Here is a 23755-nt window from a genome sequence, read left to right on the forward strand (position 1 = left end):
ACATACACACACAAACAAACACAGACAAATGACATGTTAAATTCAAATGTGTACTATAACTGTGAAAACAGCTGTGAAGTCTCATGCAACACATATGAATGAACACAAAGTTACATTTACAAAAATGTATATAATAAATTAAAAGTATTTATTTAATTAAAAAAGTGACATTAATGAGAAGCAACTGAAAACACCAATAAAGACTGTGGAGTAGAAATAGTGACACAGAGATATAATGTGATGGCTATTGAATTATTGTTTTGCTATCTGTGCTTTTACAATACAATTCAATAGAGTACTATGCAAAACAAACAAACAAAAAAAATCCCCAATATAAATCAGTAATAAATCAATGAATGCACTTAAGACACGAATATGAATATGCAAACATTCTTATTTTTTATGAAAATGATTGCCTTAAATCCATAACAACTGGCTTGAGTTGCATGACATCAAAATTCACTTAATAATTAAATAATTAAGTTGTTAAGGAGTCTTTGTCACGGTGAGGTGGCCCCCTACCGGCCGCCTCCGTCCACAGCGGCTGTTGTTGTTGTTGTCTGGTGACGTCATGTGCGTCCCTCAGGTGGGGGGAGCCCGTGATCCGTCTCACCTGAGGGTCGTTTGTTTGTCTATATATGTCTTGTCTTTGTACCAGTTGACCGCTGGTCATTATATCCTTAATTTGGAGATAGTGCACGGGTTTTGGGTTTGCACACTTTCTATTAAACCATCCTTTTTCCCTGAGACTTGGCGTGATCGCTTCCTTTTCGTTGCTCACCCCTGCCCGTCACAGTCTTCAACTCCTTCGTTTCTAAATATGGTGTAATTTAAGTTTACAATTTTAGAACTGTTAATTCACTCACGTTTATATCTTAGAATCAAAATTATACATCTTATCAAGTTTGGTTTCATGAAATGAAAGAGCATATAAGATTACAAAGCCACAGTGACATTTGCATGAAGTTGCAATTTAATTATTTTTTATTTATTTAGCTCTCTTTAACTCATTCAACATTTGACATGATTTGCATTACAAATATGGCTGGACTTGATATAGTTTGAGAAGATCCCCGAGTATTTGAGTTGTGGAATCAGACATTCAATAATTCACAGAATCTTACCAGTTTCCTAATTTATTGTATGTCTAAGCTTGCCACAGCATCTAGCTGATTGTAATATTTCCATTCCTCAGGAATTCTCCCTCTACCACAGAACGTTTTGTTGTGGTGATTTTCAAGGTTTTCTTGGAACTCACAAATGAACCACTTCCAGTAGGCCAGCTCAGAGAAATCAGTGGAGATGCCCCACCTAGCAAACATTCCTCCTGCCCTCCTGTGCTCTTTGTAAGGAAATGTTCTCTCACAGTCACTCCATGGACTAAACAGTTTGTCACTTGCTACTAGCGTTGTGCAAAAGTCTATGGAGAATTCTGTTGAATCCTTGTAATGCCTTCCATTCAGTCCCAGTGAGCGGTGGAAGTTAGCGTTGTGATCTCCAGCGTGGTCTTTTTGACTGTTGGTGCAGACAGCCCCACAGAAAGGACACTGTTCCCAACAGCACCTGCAGAAGTGCTTGATCAGAATCTCATCTGGTCTTTCTCTGAAGGTGTCCATTCTGAAGGATGAAAGCTTACTGAGATTTCTTTTTAGCTCCCCAACAATCTCTGAGAGATCTTTCTTAATAACTTCCACAAGAAGGTCATAGTCAGTAATATCTTTAAAGTCATCAGTACTAATGTGAACTCTAGTGTGAATACTGGTGTTCCCTAACTCATCTACCAGATTGTTGGCAAATTGTGTCATCCAAATTTTCATTTCTTTAGCATCATACAAATAGGTCAGTGAATCTGTTGCCATTTTTGCTGCACTTATGACATTTCTCTCTTTCTCCTCCAGGTACTGTTTGATTGCAGCAACTGCCTGAGGGTTTTCTCTTCTCATGAACTCTTGCACACTTTCTTCGATAAACTGTTCAAAGTGGGACTTTGGGGAGTAGATGTATTTTAAGTAGTTTTGAAACTTCTCGTTCTTGTTTCCCTTCTGCTCTGCCAGAGACTTCAGGATGTGTTTTTCCAGATCAGCTCTATTCCCGTTTAAAGGAGGCTTCCCTCTCATTTGGCCACACACAAATGTTGCCACCATATTGTAGACGCTCTGCTTGATCGGTTGCTTTAGTCTATGGCAGATTTGTTCTCCCAGCACAGCTGTTGAAGTTGCTCCCTGCCAGTAGTTCTGAAATATATTGAAGTATTCAATCTGTTTTTGGTCCACATATGAATAAAGATCATTTGCGTCATTGAATTTCTCATGAAGCTCTGCAATGAGAGGACTTACATTGTCAAAAACGTAAAATGAAAGATCAACCACAAACTCCTTCTTCAAATCAAAAGATTTATGACTCAGGTTTTGCACTTGTTTTTTGATAGGCAGATGCTATTTGCACCCGGGTATATGCAGCAGTATGTGTTATTTGCACCCGAGTATATGCAGCAGTGTGTGCTATTTGCACCCGGGTATATGCAGCAGTGTGTGCTATTTGCACCCGGGTGTACATAGCAGTGTGTGCTATTTGCACCCGGGTATATGCAGCAGTGTGTGCTATTTGCACCCAACATTTTGATTTATCAAAGATTAGTACTATTCTTTTGTGGTCCATTTTACTTACAAATTATTTTACAAGAAGTGAAGATACTTTTATTTGGGGTTATGGGGTAGACCTGTTTGAATTTTGTTTTACACTTGTGAGTCTTTTTCTTTACCATGCTTAGAATTTAAATAGCAATTTAATTATCCTAAGTCGCTTACCGCTAATGGCAGTAATCACATGGTAAATACTACATGTAATATACACTGCCAGTGATAAATAATGTTAAAACAAAATGTAACACAAGTTAATATCTGTCTGTAGCACCCTGATATGTACACCACATTGTATGTGTCACGTTATGGTCCCCGACCCCTCCCTTTGGGCGTGTGTTTACGTCGTCTGCGTCAGTGGATCTCCGTGGGTGCGGTTGCGTCCTGTGATAATTCGTTTTACCTGTGGCTCGTCTCGTCATCATGTGGGGTTTATGTAGTTTGTCTATTTAATGTGCGTTCGCGCAGTGTCTTGTGCTCGTCGTTGTTTGAGTCTACGTGTCTCTATATGAGTGTTAAACGTGCACTGTCTGCGCTATATGTGTAAAGACAAATAAAGTAACGTCTGTAGCGAACAGGATTCTGTGTCTCGTCCTTCACCCAGTCGCCAGCGTTACAGTATGATGTATACAAATATTCTTCCTGCCAGTACATTATCAGCCTCTTTAATTTTATTTAATTTCACAGAATGCAGAAGACAGATTTGACTTTTTAATTCATTTTTTCTGGATGGTTTGTACATTTTTTAAAGAAATAAATTGGGGTTTTTATTATTTACATCATGTTTAAATAAATTTTAATTTTGTGCATTGGATGGTAGCCCTCTTCACTCCATAATCTCAGTGCTCTCTGTAATTCCTCACAACTGTCGAAGGAGTATCCTTCACAAATGTTCTTTAGCTTTTCTTCCTTCTTGGGAGAAAACACAAATATTAGCTTATATAAAATAGTCATTACATTATAAGTCTGGCATATTGACTCTGTCATGCAAAAACCTTAATTCAAAAGGACTGTACATCTTTTGTTATACACATTCATGTCCTTTGTGTGTACTGAAACAACACAAAAATAGAGAACAAAAAGACAAAATTATATAATTTTACACAAAACTCAAAAAATAGACTGGACAAAATTGTTTTTGTAAGATAGCAATGCGACTGTCACGTAGGGCTACACCCCCCTCTCTGTCACTTGTTCCTGTCCTTGTGTCTGTGTTGTTCCCTGCGTGTCTGTCTCCATGGTTTCCCCTCGTCTGACACGCCCATCAGTGTCTTCACCTGTGTGTCTAGTTTAGTTCTGTGTGTGTCTAGTTTAGTTCTGTGTATTTATAGTCCCAGTGTTTCACTTATCGGTTATTGGTTGTTTTGTTCTATTTGGTTAGTTTGTGCTCTTGTTATTCATGCTCTTTGGTCGTGTTGTGCTCTTGTTATTCATGCTCTTTGTTCAGTGTTCTACGCTTTCTGGTCTGTGAGTTCTACTCATTTCGTTGCTCAGTCATCTGTGTTTTCTGTAGCCTGATTTTCTAGTTTGTATGCGTTTACCCCGTGTTTGGTTTAAAGTGTTCGTTCGGTGTCTTAGTTTAATTCTTAGTATCGTCATGCCTGTTTATTTGTCAAACCTGGATGGCTCGCCCGTTATGACCCCTGCCTGTTTGAACGACTTTGATCATGATAATTCCTCTTAATAAATCTCGCTCTCCTCAGCGTTTGTGTCCGCCTCCAAGCTCTGTAGCGCCAGTTAGTGTTGCCACCTGTCCCGGTTTTCACGTCGCTGTCCCGGTTTGTCCCGGTTTTCCTTCTTTTTAATATTCGGTCCCGGCAAAAAATAAAAATTATTTAATGTCCCGGTTTTCACTAGGTTAGTTCAAACGACTATTTAGACTGTTTCTGCACACTTGAAATCTGTCTTTTTTTTCTCGCTGTGTCCATTTTACACCCCCCACCCGGTAACACTTTACGTTCGCCACTATTATGCTCCTATTAGCTCAAAAATATATCAGTGTTCGTTGGATAATAATTCTCACACTATTTCTTAAATATATATCTTAAAATGTAAAGTTAAATTGAGTGATGGACCTTTATACATAACTATTAACCAAATTCTGCTTACCGTTTCCTACTGTCTCCGTTTCGGTTCCTTTGAATTTGCGCCTTTTCGCTCCCGCGCATTCATTGGTAGACATGCGCAGATGGGTTCGCTTTTTTTAAATTAAGGGGTGAAAATAGCCTCGCTGTGTGGCAAATGCTACTTGTACCCGGGTGCAAATAGACACTCCGTTTTTGATATCACGTGCAATATCTTGAATATAACTCGGGTTGTATCCTTGTACTGAGAACGGAAATGAGTTCACCTTCATTTTTCCTTCTTCAGTCACTTTCGATATGAGATCTCTAATTAATTTTTGATCATCTGGTTTAATAGATCTTTCCCAAAGACTGAAATTGCTCTTTTTCATGAACACATACTTATTGTACTCACCAACATTCCAAATGTTTTTGTATTCAGAAGAATTTTTTCTGTCATGGACCAGTGTACATTCATGAATCTCTCCCAAAATTTTAACCACATCATTTGAAATGTCAAGATATTTTATTTTGGGGGTTTGTCCATTTAATTCAGAAACCCACTTTCCCCACATTAATTCAAATTCTGCTTCTGGATCAACATTACAGTCTCCATTTTTTTTGAGCTTCAAAGCAAGTTCTTTGCACTTTTCAAAGAGAATCGTCTCATTGTCTGCCACCTGTAGATCAAATTTTTTACGAATATTGGTTTCATTGATGATGTCTTCCAATTTTCTTTTTGTATCATTGATAAGGTCATCATGGAGATGTTGAATTTGTTTCTCAAATTTGGACTTCCACTGAATCAATGTTTCCTTGTCAATATCTTCTTCAAACAACAGTTTAAATTCTTTCTGGATATTTTCCATGGTCTCTGCCATTTCCTTTATTAGATCTAGTTTTTCAATGGTTTCCAATGTGCCACTCGCCACTCTGTTGAACATTTTGTCTTCAGTGCTCAACATGGCGCTCCTAAGAGTCCAGGTCCAACTCTCATACTGCTCCTCCAGTTTCCTGTACATCGATATCTCCTGCGCATTCTTGAAACTAAACACAAAGTTCTCATTCAGCAATGCATTCCATAGGTCTTTCACCCGTGTTCGAAATTGAGATAATGTTAAACCACGACTATGTGATGCACAAGAAAGAATGTCTTTCTTTAGCTCCCGAACATTTTCGCTGTAGCACGGGTTTGGTGGAGCCATTGGTGGACTGCCCTCCCACAGCTGTGCAAAGTACTTCACGTCTGTCTGTACATTGAATGTTATGACATCACCAAAACACTCTGCCTCATAGACTTCTTCTTTGGCCGATAACTGGGTCATTTCATCAAGTGTTTGCTGCAAATGTCTTCTTCCCTCCATGATCTTTTCTCTAGCAGCAACATCAGACACGTTCTGATGCACAAACACACAGCTGGGATTCAGTCTGACCTTCTTCATTCTCATGAATGCATGAACTACAATCTGAAGGATGTCCTGCATCTCAGCAGGGTTCTCTCCAAAGATGTTGATCAGTGTCATATTTCCAAGACCCACTACAAATGTGGCGAGTTCATTGTCATGATGTATGGTGTCTTTTCCAGTTAGTTCTAGGGCTCGAAGACCTTCAGTGTCAACAACTAGAATGTAGTCAAACTTCAGCTCTGCCTTCATCTCCTCTGACACTTTGACCAGCTGCATGAAGGCTCCTCTGGTGCACCTGCCTGCACTGACTGCAAACTGGAGTCCAAACATGGCATTGAGCATGGTGGATTTACCAGAGCTCTGGATCCCCAACACTGTCAGCACAAAGACTCTCTGGTCTCCCAGGATCTTGATGAGTTCATCTACAACTGCTGAAACCCAGACCAGAGGAACATGAGCAGCATCTCCATCCATCAGCTCCAGTGGAAGCCCACATCTCATGAGTTCAGCAGCAAGTCTAGGCAAGTGTGAAAAATCTTGAATTTGTTTCCTCATCATCACTCTATTCTCAGAGATTGAAGCTTCATAAATCTGTCCCATCTCTCTGAAGATGTGCTCTAAACCAAAGGTGGTGGCATTAAGTTTTTTTGAGATGTTTTCTAGGTTTGACTTTTCTGTCTTGAGTTTATCTGTTTTCTCATGATTCAGAGGGAAGTCCCTTTTCTGGTCCCCAGAGTGTGAGACTGCTCCCATGATTCTTTGTTGGGGAATCTCAACTTCTTGCTTTTTTTTCAGAGCCAAAACTTCTGCCCATTTTTTGTCGTACTCTTGATGAATGTCAGAGATTTTGTGTGATGTGAACTTATCCAGCAAGACTACAGTCCATTTGAGGAAATACATTTTCTCATTAAAAGATAGAAATTCTAAATTTCGAACAAATATTTGCATGGGTTTATTAAATTCATGTGCCCTCTGTTTTTCTCTTATTTCTCTCATTTCACGTTGAATTCTGCTTTTCTCCATTTCTATGTTGGTACTTTGAAGTCGTCGTAGGTCTTTGTTCTTCTGGCACCAGGCATGCCACAGTTGTCCTTGATACGGCAGACATGTTTCTTTCACTTTAGATGGATCTTTTCTTTCAAGAAATGTCATCATATTTTGTGCTGCTTCTTTTCCTCTCTGACAGTCCAGATTAAGCTCATCCAAACTGAGCTCTGAGAATTCTTCCAAATTCTCAAGCCTGAAAGTCTTGGATGTTTTGGAGAGGCAGAACTTAATCACACGTCTGAGATCATCAGACACATCACTCTGGTTTCTACCCCTCAGTCCCACCCTGAATTTATTTTCTCCTATCTCACACACAGCATCTTCATTATCCTCCTCTTCATCAGTGAAAACAACAATGAGAGGTGTTGAAGATTTGCAAAGCTCCTGAACAAATACCATATTGTTGTCATTCTCATCAAGTTTAGGTAAAAATACAACATTCATGGAGGCCATTTCAGTTACAATATTTCTTTGGGTCACATAGTTGCTGGAATCACCATGTAGATTACAGAACGCTACACAGTCAGGGAAATGATCAGTGCTCTTCCCAGATGGGAGGTACCAGGCGATCTCCACCACTCCATCCATCAGTAGACGGTTTCTGCTGCTGCCTGGGCAATGTCTGTGGAAGAATGTGTTGTGTCTTTCATTGATCAAACTGTTCATCAGCTGAGACTTGGATGAGGACAGAGAGCCCAGTCTGAAGAACGCCACCATTGCAGTTTCAGCTGTGCACATGGGCTGGAGTTTGCTGCTGACGTGGCCTGAAGTGTCAGTTCTCTTCCAGCTCTTGTTGATTTGGCGCATTGTCCACAGAGGAAACTCGATCTCTCCAGTAAAGGGACTGGGAACCAGCAGTGGAAGAGCATACTGACACTGGGACAGTTTAGTCACTATGGTCTGTTGAAGGAAAGGATCAGCACAGAGGAACACTGCCATCTGAACATCCATTGGGTGAATGGGGTCCTGTTTTCTTTCTATATTCACAGTCCTCTTCTTAAACAGAGCGTTATAGACATCCCCTCCAGTGTGTTCAGACTTTGGAATTGTGGGCTCAGCATTAACAGTGATGTGTCTGGATTTATAATCTACTGTCAACAGCCGCTGCATAAAAGTGTGAATCAGTTTCTTCTCATTACTGGGTTCGTCATTGTGCACTGAGGATGGAGATATTTCAAGAAAGTTCATCCTTGTAAGTTTGTCTTTATGTCTGTCCTCAATGCCAAGCCTTTGGAAAATATCTCCTGTTATCTGAAGTCTTGACTGATCTTCCTGTAAAGGAATACAAATCAAAGTTAAAAAGTAATTACCAAGATGACTTATAGAGCAATTGATTAAAATTACTCTCGAATCACAAAAGTAATGCAGTCTCTAAAGTAACTGACAAGGTAGTTTGCAATTAACACAAATCTATACAAATCTCTTTAGAGAAAAATGATTAATAGAAATTTGATCATAATAATAATAATAATAATAATAATAATATTGCATTTTATTTAATGGCGCCTTTCTAGCACCCAAGGTCACCGTACAATAAAAGACAATCATAAAATTAGACAAAGGAAATAAACATTAAAGTTAAAACTAAAATAAATAAAATATTCCAATCAAGACAGAGGAAGTTTTATAAAGAAAATGCAATTTTAAACAGATGAGTTTTGAGTCTGGATTTAAATTCTGTGAGTGAGTCTGTATTCCGGAGTGCAGGTGGTAGTGAGTTCCAGAGTCGGGGAGCAGAGCGGCTGAATGCTCTGCTCCCCATAGTGACAAGACGAGCAGAGGGTACAGGTAACTGTATGGAAGAAGAGGATCTGAGAGTACGGGAAGGAGTGGTGACTTGAAGTAGATCTGACCGATATGAAGGAGAAAGATTGTGGATCACCTTAAATGTAAGCAGAAGAATTTTGTAATCTGAGAGGAACTTGATGGGTAGCCAGTGTAGCTGTTGTAAAACAGGAGTGATGTGGTGCGTGGAGGGGGTTCTGCTGATAATTCGGGCAGCTGCATTCTGGACTAGTTGGATTTTATGGAGGGATTTGTTGGGGAGGTCGGAGAGAAGAGAGTTGCAGTAGTCCAGACGGGAAGTGACAAGACTATTAATAAGAATGGCAGTGGTATGGGGGGTAAGCGAGGGGCGGAGGCGGTTAATATTACGAAGGTGGAAATAAGCAGACCGGGTTATGTTATTGATGTGTGATTGAAATGATAGAGTGCTGTCGAGAATGACACCCAGACTCTTAACCTGAGGGGAAGGGGAAACTGAACAGTTATCAATGATTAAGGAAAAACTGTGATATGATTGTTTTTACATTTTTCAGATGAAATTTAAGAGAATTCCTCATTTTACTTAATAGGAATAGGAATAATCACCTTTTTAGAGTAAATTTTTTGGTATAAATATATAATGAACACTAATGTAACATGTGGGGGTGAAGCAGGATGCCACGATGCAAGCAGACTTACGAATGTTATAAACAACAACTGACAATGGACAAACATATTTCAAAATAGGTCAATTAATCAATCTCAGGTAATTATGAAATCTCTTGAAGTTATATTAATGATTAATTTGCAGTTGTTATATGTTATGGTAAATTGACCTTATATACTTCAGTAATGCTCCATCTGAAACAATCTAGCCCTCAGAAACTAATTCTGTAACGAATCAAGGGGGCGGGTGTGAGGCAAACGCAAGTATCAATTAAATTTATTAAATGAAACAAACACCAAATGGAACAAAGGAGGACAACTAGAGAAAAGAGAATATACACTAAAGCGAACATAAGAGTGACAACACTGCAACCAAGCAACAGACTAAATGAAACACTACTTTAAACACATTACTAGAAATATTACACTTTAAACACACTACTGGTAAGACAAATATACTTACGACGATGGAAATACTAACAACCATGAAAGCATGACACAAATACAACTTAAACAGGACAGTCAAACTGAACGAACATGAAGACTAGTAACACACAGGGTAAAAGACACACAAACCTAGAAATGTAAGATGAACACTACAACTAAACCAAACTTAATTTAGGGAGTTAAGACTGATGGGGAGAAATATGCAAATGCTGAAAACATACAACTGAGAATCATTAACAAAAATATGCGAGGGGAAAATACGCATAACAAGTAACAACTAAATAAATCACGGTAATTAACAGTGAGCACTGGATGAGAGGAGAAGCAACATAGGCAAGGTGAAACGAGAACTAAGACAAGGAAGACAAAACCAAACAAACCAGACCGACACATGGGTGAAGCGAAGGGGACACTACAGAACGCAGAGAGAATAAATCACAGGATCGTACAGGAAACGTTACAAACACAATGACAACGACAATGACAACGAGGGGATAAGACAGAGGGGATTAAATACATTGAAACGGAAGAGAAACGAGACGCAAGTGAAACACTGAGGACGGGGGCGTGACAGACAGAAGGGAAACCAAGAAAATGGAAAAACAAGGTGGGGCTAGGGAGACGACACATGACCGGGAAGGAGGGCGGAGCTGGATGTGACAAATTCATGGTTATAAAAACCATCTTTATATGCAGTAATTCAGTATAAAGAGCCCCTTTATACTAACCCCTGTAGCCTTAATAAATACCTTTATTGAATGAACAAACCAGGGGTGAACAAATCTCATTCTACAGCCGTGACACATACAAAAACATCAATAATAACCTCATAACATTGTAATAATATTTAGGAAATTAGCAACATTTTACTCGCCATAAATTTGGATTATTTGTAACCAAACTTCATTTCCATTAAGAACAGGGTTCCCACACCTTGGTTAACATCAAATTCAAGGACCTTTCAATGACTTTCCAGGACCAACTTCCTCAAATTCAAGGACTGCACCTGGTACCATTTACCTACTGTTACCCCTGAATATGTTGTCAAAAAACCATGTTAATTCAATGCAAATTCAAAAGACTGAATGCCATTTCAAGCCATGCATCCTGAAATGTTCTGTGCATGGCATTAAGTGCTGATTAAACGAAAACTTAATTCACACTCAACATGACTGGCAATTTAGCAGTGGACCTGTGAAAAGGTGACATTCATGTAAAGCGGTTACACATACGTTAACTACATACAGGAAACACTAGCTTTCAGTGCTGAACAAAAACAAAGATTTCTCTACAGGAGAATGACCAAACTTTTGCAAAGTAATAATAATAATAATAATAATAATAAGTTCCATTTGTATAGCGCCTTTCAAGATGCTCAAGGACGCTTTCCAGATGCAAAAACCAAAATACGCAAACTAACAAACAATACAAAAAAAAAAAAATACAAAACAGGCAACACCAATACAACAGATTAAATAAATTGAAGCCGGGCTAGGATGAAGAGTTTAGGTGAAAATATTGAGAAAACAGGTGAGTTTTTAGCTGTGTTTTGAATGAATTGAGAGATGAAGAGAGACGGAGTGATGGCGGGAGAGAGTTCCAAAGTGTTGGGGCAGCCACACTGAATGATCGACCCCCCATAGTGCTTAACTTATACCTAGGAACAACAAGGAGACCGGTGTCAGAGGAACGCAGTCTACGTGGTGGGACATAATGGTGGAGGAGGTTGGCCAGATATAAGGGTGCCGCACCAGCGAGTGTTTTAAATGTAAGCACTAGGAGTTTATACTGGATACGCAGGTGTACAGGGAGCCAGTGGAGACGTTCTAATACTGGTGTTATATGCTCGTATTTTCTGGTTTGAGATAAAACACGAGCAGCAGCATTCTGAACAGACTGAAGGGGTTGAAGGGATTTAGAGGGAAGCCCATAGAGGAGAGAGTTACAGTAATCTAACTTTGAGGTAATGAGTGCATGTACCAGGATCTCAGCAGATTTTGGAGAAAGATGTGGGCAGAGGCGGGAGATATTGCGAAGTTGTAAAAAGGCAGATTTACTAAGTGAGCGTATATGTGGTTCAAACGACAGAAATGGATCAAACTAGACTCCGAGGTTACGGGCTGTAGGTGATGAGTCAATTTGAGTATCATCAACAGAGAGGGATGTATTGGCAAGGGACTGGACCACAGATTTAGTACCGATGACAAGATACTCGGTTTTATGAGCATTTAATTGGAGGAAGTTGGAGCGCAACCATAGGTTGAGTTCTCTGATACACTTGGTAATGGATGGAGGTGGGAAGGAGCCAGATGGTTTAAAACTAATATAAAGCTGGGTGTCATCAGCGTAGAAGTGAAAGTTTAACCCATATTGGCGTATCAAGTTACCAAGAGGCAGAATATAGATGGTAAATAGCAGTGGACCAAGTACAGAGCCCTGGGGGACACCGTGAGAAAGAGGGGATAGGTCTGATTTGCAGTTACCCAGTCGAACGAATTGACATCTGTTTGATAAATAGGAAGTGAACCAGGAGATGACTGTACCAGAGAGACCTAAATCACCAAGCCGTGAGAGGAGAGTTGTATGATTAACAGTGTCAAAGGCAGCAGTAAGATCAAGGAGTAGAAGAATGGATGCGTAGCCTTTGTCAGAAGAAAGAAGAAGATCATTAAGTACGTAAATGAGTGATGTCTCTGTGCTATGCTGAGCACGGAAACCAGACTGAAAGATCTCGAAGAGATCATTAGAAGACATGAACTGGAGTAACTGGGAGGCAACAACACGTTCTAGTATTTTTGATAGAAATGGGAGGTTTGATATCGGTCTATAATTGCTTAAAATTGTAGTGTCCAAATTCTGTTTTTTGATAACTGGGGTTATGGCAGATGTTTTTAACTCTACAGGAATGTGTCCAGAGGTGAGAGAGAGATTAACTATGTGACAGATAGAGGAAGCAATTGAAGAGACGCCCTGTTTGAGCAGAAATGTAGGAACAAGATCCAGGATTGAGGTAGTTGACTTGGCGCTGGTGAGATGTCTGGCTATAAGATCAGAGTTAACTATTGAAAAGGAGGAGAGAGACTGAGCAGGGGGCAGGGTAGTAGTCAAGGAGGAAGAGGAGAGAGAGGAATTGTGTGACTGGTGCTTCAACAAATCCTGATAAATAAGGGACACTTTCTGATTAAAGAAATTAAGAAATTCATTGCACCGATCAGTTGTGGGGGAAGGGGACAATGATGAAGGACGCAGAAGGTTGTTAACAATCTTGAAAAGTCGCTTGGGGTCAGAGCCAGCGCTGTTTATTGCTGATGTGTAGTGAAGTGTACGGGCTTTATTTAAAGCATCCTTATATTTGGCCAAGTGATCCATATATGCCTGGTAGTGAACAGATAGATGAGTTTTCCTATATAGACGCTCAAGGCGCCTACCAGTGGTTTTCTGGGCACGAAGTTCAGCAGTAAACCAGGGTGATGAGTGAGAGGAGGGCACAAGTCGTGTTTTAACTGGTGCTAGAGTATTGAGAGTATCAGTAAGGGACTGGTTGTATACAGCGACAGCATCGTCAATATTGTGAATAGAAGTGATGAGGGGAAATTTGGATTCCAGGGCAGAGAAAAATGTAGTTGAAACAATGGATGAAAGACTACGGTAAGTGACAGATGATTTAGTGGAGTGGAGTTCAGTGTGTAGTGTAATACGTGATGTAATGAGCAGGTGATCCGATATAGCAATGTCATGACCAGATACATTTGTGATAGTTCCAGGTGAGGAACAGATTAAGTCTAAAGTATGTCCATGCTTATGTGTTGGGAAGTTGACATGCTGTTGTAACTCAAAACTGTCCAGTAATGATAAAAAATCTGTGGAGCTGGAAAAAACTGAGTCAATGTGTATGTTAAAGTCTCCGAGGACAACCAATGAACTTGAAATAGAGCTAACAACAGTTAGTACTTCGCCAAATTCTAGAATGAACTCCGAGAGTGAGCTGTTGGGAGGACGGTAGACAAGTAATAGTGTAGAAGAGCTGTGTCCAGATATTTTGAGAGCCATGCACTCAAAATGAACTGTTTCCTGCAATGCACACACACTAATGTTAATTTTGCTGTTGAATAAAATAGCTAAACCTCCACCACGACCACCCTGTCTGGGGGCAGAGAGATTTTTGAAGCCAGGTGGAGTAGCTGCATTTAGCTGGTAGTAATCATCAGGTGTTTGCCAGGTTTCAGTTAAAAGAAAAATGTCCAGTTGATGTTGTTCGATCAGATCATTAATAAATGCAGCTTTATCAGTCATGGAACGACAGTTGAACAGAGCCAGGTTTATGGAACGAGGTTGAACAGATGAACGGTGGACAGCAGTAACCAGTCTTGGACCGGGTGATTTCTTTTAGAGAGCTGAGATCAACGCCGTAATGGGACCCTGGTGAACCGATTTTGGGACGCCGGACCGAACTGAAGATAACCGGAATACTGGATGCAGATGATTGTTGGTAATAGTGGTGATGTCTGGGACCACGATGGATATACCCGGGTCGTCGAGCGATACCAGCAGAGAAACATTTGCTGTAGATGGTGGAGTCAAGCCGAGATGGAGAGCGCAGGTTATAAAGTTCTACCCGAGAATAAACTCGCTGTAAGGACTCGATAATACCGGTGACCAACATAGCAACCACTATGGCATTAGCCAATAAGCCAATGCTACACCGCATTAGCCCAATGCACCGCATTAGCCCGATGCACCGACCAGAACCACACACTGACAAGCGGCAATGGACTTTACCGATTGCAGTCTGATAGTCGACAACCGACCGAGAGAGAGAAAACTCACTCACCCAGTTAAGTCGCGAGGAACTGGCCGGCGCTGACAGAGCCCGCAGGTAAACACAGAGCGTGTGTTTAAGTGGAAAATGAGTTAAGCCACACAGCGGAGATTAACAACAACAGAGCCCGCTATATCCAGTTGGTAACATATGCAGTAAACAGAACGAAAAAAAAAAAAAAAAAAAAAAGTAAAAGTCAGCATAGGCCCTGTAGAATCAATGTAATTTTAAATGAACTTGTGCTGGCAAAATAATGACACGTTGACAGTAGACAAATAATAACAATAATACACATATGCATATACACATACAGTACATACATAAAACAGAGGAGCAAAGCCATATAATGAGATTAGAACTATAGATTTCTAGAGAATTCTGGTGTGAGATGATTCTAGCATTTTCCAAGTTTTTTAATTACTTAATGAAGAGTAATATGAATTTAATTCATTAATAAAGAAAAAAGAAGGCTTTTAACCACTCCACTTTCTGTAGTGAATGTGGTATTTTGCTAAAAGTATGACTACATTTATGGCATAAGTTTGAGATTAATCGAGTTTCTAGTGTCCATGCAAAAACTTTGTGAATGTTGACATGAAAAAACAAATGCTCCTGGAATTCATCTTCTCACTTACAAAAGGTACATGAATCCACATAAAGTTTAAATCTTCTTTCAAGAAACATGGCTACAGGATATATCTTATTTATTTATTTTTAAATGAGTCTTTTACTTTAGAAGATATGGGCCATTTGACAAGCCATTGGTGGTTTTATAATTTGTATTAGGATGTTTCTTGAAAGAATCTCTATTACATCTTTTGTCTCATACCATCAGTGATAATCTTGTTATTACAATTGAAGTCAACTAAGTTAGTCCTTCACTTTTAACATGGGCATCGAAACAGTCAACTCTGAATATAAAATAACATTTTTGATTAATTGAATTAATGCTAAAGGAATCACTTTGCAGACTTTCTTAAAATCGTTATAAGAACTATCATATCAGATCACATTTTTCAACAAAGGATGAGAAATTTAAAACATAATGACAATCTTTTTTATAGCAATCTTTTGTAAATATTGACTTCCTACCAACTGTGCTCTATTATTCCTTGACTGCGGTCTTCATCCATGTGAAATTTCAAACCCCCCAAAATATTCAAGGACCTTCAAGGACGGCTGTCTTTTATGCCTGTTTTCAAAAACTTTCCAGGGCCTTGAACTTATTTTTTCAGATTCACAAACTTTCAAGGATTTCAAGGACCCGTGGGAACCCTGCAAGAAGTCCTTTTCTATTGCCATCAAAGCTAATGCTGAGAGAAAACTACCACCAACTACAAATTGGTAACCTGAAAGTTGCGGACAAATCCTCTTCCTGGTTGTGACAGGCTAGCTTCAGAGTTGTAAAACCTTTCTTAACAGTGTCTAGCTTTTTTTGAAAAGTCCGTATTGAAAATGGCCTTAAAAGTAAATCTGCCACCAAATCTATTTCTTCTTCTCCTTCAGCCATTGTGGGGTGACAAAATAGCTAGATTGGCCCGATCTATACTACCCAATCAACGGGTCTGAATATGGTGACGTTGCTATATGTCTGCTAGAGGGCCTTGGTGACACCAATTCAAAATCTGATTGGTTGAAGCACCAGTTTCATCAACATTTATTTTGTGGTATACTCTAACAGTTAGAGGGCCTGCAGAATGGATTGTGAAGGCCTCTGGGCAGACTTCTTTGACTTTGACCCTGCCTGGTGTCACATATGGCTCCTCCCTCTGCCCCTGTCTTGTGTCATTCGCCCTAGTCCCGCCTTGTTTTTCATTTCCATGGTTTCCCCCGTTGTTCGTTATGCCCCTGTTCTGTGTTTACACGGCCCCCGTGATCATCCTGTGTCTCGTTTTTTTCCCCTCAGTCTCAGTGTATTTAGTTTCCTCCGTCCTGGCGTTCATTGTCGGTTGTTGTCCGTAAGTGGTTCATGTTCCCCTGCTCACCTTCCTCTTCCCCTTTCTAACTCCTTGTTTCCCATCATGTAGTTTCCTGGTTTATGTTATTTTATTTGTGCCTCATTGTTTGCCTTCTGGTATTGTACTTAGTTTCATGTTTCAGATTATTCATCATGTTGCCCTTATTTCAGAATCAGAATCAGTCTTTATTGTCATTATAATTTGCATTACAATGAAATTTGATTCTACTCCAAGGTGCTTGTTGGGACGAATAAATACACATAATGAAATAAACGACAATTTAAAAGTAGTGCCACATTTACAAAATAGTTCTGGTAGACTATTTCTATGATAATTGTTTTGAATATTGCACATACGTGTTACGTTTCTGAATAGCGGGAGTGACGCAAATGCAGGAGTTTGAATATTTATTGAAAAGGAATTAACACAAGACTAAACTACACCTCAAAATACAGAAAGGGACTACACTAAAGACAGAGGGGAAGACACTACCAAACGGGTAAGCAATACAACTTTGGAATGAGAACATACACGAGAACATAACCCTACAGTTCAGGCAAACATGACGGGAGTATATACACAAATGATATAACGACTACAAGGAGCGACTAGATACAAGCAACACCAAACCATGAACGGATAACAAAACAGACAACGAGCGAACTAACAACCAATGACCGCTAACGACAAGTAACATACACAATATGGAAACACAATAGATCAACGGAGGGAAACAAAACAACGACGAGGGATAGAATGTACAGAGAACAAGGACAGACAAGAGGGAAACTAGTAATGATGGGCGAACACTAAAACAAGGAGAACTTACGTAAAAACCGATGCAGGGGGAAACAGCAACGAGATAAAACATACGTAGAACAAGAACGAAACGCTGGAAAGGTAAGAAGGAGGGAACAGGGTAAGGCAGGAATCACAAGAGCAAACACCATAAGACACAATGACCGATACGGGAGTGAAACACTACGGGGATTATATACACAGAAAACAAGATGGTGAAACGAGACTCAGGTGTGCACTGACGACAAGGGCGCGACAGACAAAGGGAGGAACAAATGGGAACGGGGAAGCTAGGCGGGACCAGGGAGGAGGGAGGGGCTGGACGTGACAATACGCAATTTACAGTATACGTTATCAATCAATCAATCAATCAAATTTTATTTATATAGCGCTTTTTACAACAGTTGTTGTCACAAAGCAGCTTTACAAGTGCCGAGTCCTAGCCCCCAGTGAGCAAGCCAAAGGCGACAGTGGCAAGGAAAAACTCCCTAGTTTACATAATATTGCACGTGGGAAAGTATTGCACACCTGTTGTATTGCACATGGGTTGGAGAATTTACATTATTGTTGCCATTATTTACATGTTGTTCAGTGCAGTAATGGCTCTTGGGTAAAAGCTGTCTCTGAGCCTACTTGTTCGAGTTTTGAGCAACCTGTACCATCGGCCTGAGGGTAACAGGTCAAACAGGTAATTGCTGGGGTGGGATGTGTCCTTGGTGATACTGACCACCCTTCTGAGGTAGTGAGAGGTGGCAATATCCTCCAGGCTGGGCAGGAATCAACCAGTGATCCCCTGGGCCGTGTTGATCACTCTCTGCAGTGCTTTTCTATCTGCTACTGAGCACCCTCCATACCATGTCGTGATGCAATACGCAAGAGTGCCCTCAATGATGGATCTATAGAAGAGCACCAGCAGTTTCTCCTCCATCTTGTTCCTCTTGAGAACCCTCAGGAATTGGAGTCGCTGCTGGGCTTTCTTCACCACTGTTGTTGTGTTTGTAGACCAGGAGAGGCTGTCAGTGAGATGCACATGCAGGAACCTGATGGAGCTGACCCTTTCCACACAGACCCCTTTCCACGCAGTCTGACTGTGAAAGAAGTGGTTCAGCTCCTCTGCCAGCAATGTGTCAAAACTAGCATTGAGCGGTTTCCTGCATCTGCAGTTAGTGATGTGGTTTATGCTCGGCCACATCATTTTGTGGTCATTTCCAGCAAAGTGGTCCCCAAAGTGGTGGTTTTTTTATACGCTGTCTTGGCCTCCCTGATGCCTCTTCTCAGGTCAGCTCTGGCCCTGTCCCCCGATTTAAAGGCTGTGTTATGGCTTTTTCATAGGGACTGTTAATCCAGAGTTTCTGGCTAGGAAACACCCATATCTTTTTGTAGATGGTAACAGTGTCAATGCAGTTCTTTATATAATAGAGTACACGCCTGTGTACTCCTGTAGATTGTGGCTGAAAATTAGACCCCCATTCTGTACAAGAGAAGCAGTCCTGCAGCTGTGTGAGGGCTCCCTCAGGCCAGGTCTGGATAGTTTTCCAGTGTGGCTTTGTCTGTCTCAGCAGGGGGGTGTAGGTGGGGGTGAGGGGCAGGTAGAGGTGGTCAGATCCAGCAAGGTGGGGGAGGGGAGTAGCTCTGTACGCATGTTTTATGTTTGAATAAACATGGTCCAAAGTATTTTGCCCTCTGGTTGCACACTTCATGTACTGGACGAACTTTGAGAGCACAGTCTTTAGATGCGCCTGATTGAAGTCACTGGCTACAATACTGACGTCATCCGGATGAGCCAGCAGATGCTTGTTAATGCGAAACGAGAACATGCAAGCGGGTAAATGAATGAGTCCCCGTTGTAGTGTTGAGTTATTTCTGTTTGATTGCATTGGTCCCTAGTAGGGATGGGGAGATTCACCGATTCACATCGGTGATTCGGCACACATGTCTGCGATTCGACTGCACCGGTAGATTCAACGTGCATCGGGTTTAATTTGCGGACGAATTTACGGTGCATCTCCTCTAGCCTTTTTGCATCGGCAAATACCTTGGTTAAATCAGGTGTTTTGTTTTCCAGTATCTATTCCTTATTCTAACGTATTTACAGAGGCAACATACTTTTAATTTTTATAGATTTTTTTTTCGAGGCAACATAAATGCACCATCGTGTCCTCAGGTACCGATGCAAACACGCAGACGTACACAACAAAGATGGAGGGAAACAAGAGCATTAGCAATGACAAAGATAATTAATGCACCAAAAAAGACACACAAATCAAACGTGTGGCAATATTTTGGGTTTTTTAAGCGAGGTGGTCAACTTGACAAAACGCACGCAATCTGCAAACAATGCTGTGGGGCTATCAAATACGTTAGTAGCACAACGAACCTGGCGACACACATGAAAAGACGGCACGGTGTGGACATCTCTGCGGCCACTACCCCCTCGTAAGTCAAGCAGACAGTAGTGTTGCAGATCATAATTTTCACTATGTTAATACAGTACTTTTCAAAACTGTTCATCTTATGTTTTAAACGTTTTGTATAAATATAGATGGAGAAAATAACTGAATAATTCACTTGAATAAATTAATGCTCTGTCTGAATATACTTAATTATGCATTTTTTTATATTATGTATTGGTTTTGCTCCATTGAAAACAAACAGGGGTGAGTTTCCCGAAACGTTCTTAGCGCTAAGTACTTCTTAACCTCATACGTTTCATACGAGGTTACGAAACGCTACGAACGTTTCCGGAAACCCACCCCAGATGCATACATCCCTTAAATTGTTAGAGAGTAAAGTAGAATTGTGCTATTGAGTTAAGAAAACTGTTGGGTTAGGCCAATACATCCTCAAACCTCAACTAACTGTATCGAATGATCATTTATCAAACCGAATCCTCATATAATAAGTCATATCGTTATCAAATCATTTTGAATCGCATCATATCGTGAACAGAAGTGATTTGTATTGCACCGTATCGACAAGGGGTTTCAGAGTATCGCAGTTATATCGTTTCAGTGACAGTGTATCGAGATGTGTATCGAATCTACCTTAGTGGTGAAGATATACATCCTTAGTCCCTAGTTATTTCCTGTTATGTTTCATGCACTGACTCATTCGTTTACCCTGCTTGTCTGTTCTCCTTTTATGTAGTGTTTGGTGTTCTAACGTCGGTCGCTACCAGTTGTATTAGTGTACATCTTTGTTGATTACATTCCCCTGTATTTATTTCTCTCTGTAACGCGGGGGTGCGGGCGGAATGACAAGGCACAGACTCCAGCTCGCACACTCAAGCGTCACTTTAATGAGTGTATTAATCAGCACACACAGCGCACACACAACACAAACACAGACATACGACACTCAAACAAAGACGAGCACGGGGCACTGCGTGAACGCACATTAAATAGACAAACCACATAAACCCCAAATGATGACGAGACGAGCCACAGGTGAGACTGATAATCACACACGGACACAACCGCACCCACAAAGATACACAGACGTAGACAACTAGACACAGACAACATAAACACACGCCCAGCGAGGCGGGGGCGGGAGCTGTACCGTAACACTCTCCCTGTGTTTCGTGCCTTGTCTAATATATTTACTAAAATTAAATAATGTGATCTGAAATGTGATTGGTTAAATGCTTTAATATAAAAATACATGTCTGGAAACAGCACAACCATTGAAAAAGCTATAAAAACGAAGCGGACAGACCATTTGGAATTATTGAATAAGTATTTGTAGACAAAATATAATTAACATCAGTTTGTGATTGAGATATTTTTTAGGCCAGCAGAGAAGGCCTTGCAGGCCCTGACGATCTGCCACTAGTGTACGTCTGCTTACCTGGTAATGAACTTCTGCTGGTAGTGTAATTCTGCTGGTAGTGTAATTCTGCTGGTAGTGTACTTCTGCTGGTAGTGTAATTCTGCTTTCCTGGTAGTGTACATCTGCTTTCCTGGTAGTGTACTTTGGCTGGTAGTGTACATCTGCTTTCCTGGTAGTATACTTCTGCTGGTAGTGTACATCTGCTTTCCTGGTAGTGTACTTTGGCTGGTAGTGTACATCTGCTTTCCTGGTAGTGTACTTCTGCTGGTAGTATAGTTCTGCTTTCCTGGCAGTGTATTTTGGCTGGTAGTGTACTTCTGCTGGTAGTGTCCTTCTGCTTTCCTGGAAGTGTACTTCTGGTCCTCTTAAATAGGATTCTCCACTATCTTGCCCATGAAGTTCCTTTGTGTTTTCATGTTGATCCAGTGTCAATACCTGGAAGAAAATGCTAAATTGAGACATTCCCATCAAAACTACCTATCCCATCAAAAATAATAGTGGTTTTATTATTATTTTGCCTTAAACATCAATTTAAAAGTCAAAAAATTACAGAAGACCTTCACTTACACAGGACTGGAATTCAGTTGATTTGCTGCCATCTAAATCAGTGTTTCCAGCACAAGTTTGTGTGTGTTTGTGCTGCTTCCATCCTGAGATCTAGAATGTTCTCCTTTCACGTAGTGTTTGGTGTTCTAACATCGGTAGCTACCAGTTGTATTAGTGTAGATCTTTGTTGATTACATTCCCCTGTATTTAGTTCTCTCCTTGTGTTTCATGTCTTGTCTAATTTATTTATTAAAATTAAATATTGTGATCTGAAATGTGATTGGTTAAATGCTTTAATATGAAAATACATGTCTGGAAACAGCACAATCAATGAAAAAGCTATAAAAACGAAGTGGACAGACCATTTGGAATTATTGAATAAGTATTCGTAGACAAAATATAATTAACATCAGTTTGTGATTCAGATATTTTTTAGGCCAGCAGAGAAGGCCTTGCAGGCCCTGCCGATCTGCCACTAGTGTACGTCTGCTTACCTGGTAATGAACTTCTGCTGGTAGTGTACTTCTTGTTGTAGTGTACTTCTGCTGGTAGTGTCCTTCTTGTGGTAGTGTACTTCTGCTGGTAGTGTAATTCTGCTGGTATATTACTTCTGCTGGTAGTGTACTTCTTGTTGTAGTGTACTTCTGCTGGTAGTGTCCTTCTTGTGGTAGTGTACTTCTGCTGGTAGTGTAATTCTGCTGGTATTGTACTTCTGCTGGTAGTGTACTTCTTGTTGTAGTGTACTTCTGCTGGTAGTGTCCTTCTTGTGGTAGTGTACATCTGCTGGTAGTGTAATTCTGCTGGTATTGTACTTCTGCTGGTAGTGTACTTCTGCTTTCCTGGTAGTGTACTTCAGTTGGTAGTGTACTGCTTTCCCGGTAGTGTACATCTGCTTTCCTGGTAGTGTACTTCTGTTGGTAGTGTACATCTGCTTTCCTGGTAGTGTACTTCTGCTGGTAGTATAGTTCTGCTTTCCTGGCAGTGTATTTTGGCTGGTAGTGTACTTCTGCTGGTAGTGTCCTTCTGCTTTCCTGGAAGTGTACTTCTGGTCCTCTTAAATGGGATTCTCCACTATCTTGCCCATGAAGTTCCTTTGTATTTTCATGTTGATCCAGTGTCAATACCTGGAAGAAAATGCTAAATTGAGACATTCCCATCAAAACTACCTATCCCATCAAAAATAATAGTGGTTTTATTATTATTTTACCTTAAACATCAATTTAAAAGTAAAATAATTACAGAAAGCCTTCATTTACACAGGACTGGAATTCAGTTGATTTTCTGCCATCTAAATCAGTGTATCCAGCACAAGTTTGTGTGTGTTTGTGCTGCTTCCATCCTGAGACCTAGAATAGGGTCAGGAAGATGATTGGTGCTAGAATAGGGTCAGGAAGATGATTGGTGCTTCTTCTTATAATCATAGTCGTAAGCAATGGGGCACCTACCAACTGACTTGATTGGAATGTGTGTGACGGGGAATGTCTTAAACTGTGTGATGGGAATGACTTAAACTGTGTGATGGGAATGTCTTAAACTGTGTGTGATGGGAATGTCTTGGCGCATTTCCACTAGGGCCTGCTTGGCGCGGTACGGTTCGATTCGCGACGGATTGTGAGTGTTTCCATTAGTACCAGTTCCCAGTTAGCCGGCCCCTTCGGGTACTATTTTCGTACCTACTCGCTCGAGGTTCTAACCGTTCCGAAGCGGTACAGTTCTGTGACGTGGAGGAACAGCATGACACTGATTGGGCAGGGAGTGTCGTCACAGGTTG

The 23755-nt window shown here is 40.6% G+C and overlaps 1 protein-coding gene across 1 annotated transcript; it reads right to left on the reverse strand.

Moving 5' to 3' along the window:
- Positions 1–1136: 1136 nt before the first annotated feature.
- On the reverse strand, positions 1137–18802 carry LOC143516387 (interferon-induced very large GTPase 1-like). The gene is made up of 5 exons (XM_077007938.1): positions 18462–18802; positions 18267–18273; positions 6913–8427; positions 5267–6777; positions 1137–2331 (listed from the first exon to the last, which is right to left on the reverse strand). Exons 1-5 carry the CDS (start codon positions 18800–18802, stop codon positions 1137–1139), a joined length of 4569 nt encoding a protein of 1522 aa, XP_076864053.1.
- Between the last annotated feature and the right edge of the window lie 4953 nt (positions 18803–23755).

This window comes from Brachyhypopomus gauderio, chromosome 6, assembly GCF_052324685.1.
Source record: "Brachyhypopomus gauderio isolate BG-103 chromosome 6, BGAUD_0.2, whole genome shotgun sequence".
Lineage (NCBI taxonomy): Eukaryota > Metazoa > Chordata > Actinopteri > Gymnotiformes > Hypopomidae > Brachyhypopomus > Brachyhypopomus gauderio.

What these genes read in the sequence shown, in the direction of transcription:
- LOC143516387 (XM_077007938.1), bottom strand. Translation starts at nt 18,802, where the DNA reads ATGATGTGGCCGAGCATAAACCACATCACTAACTGCAGATGCAGGAAA. An exon ending in ACGACAAAAAATGGGCAGAA is followed by an intron (nt 6,778 to 6,912) that starts GTTTTGGCTCTG and finishes AAGACAGAAAAG; the next exon opens with TCAAACCTAGAAAACATCTC. An exon ending in TTTGAATTAATGTGGGGAAA is followed by an intron (nt 2,332 to 5,266) that starts GTGGGTTTCTGA and finishes TGACAATGTAAG; the next exon opens with TCCTCTCATTGCAGAGCTTC.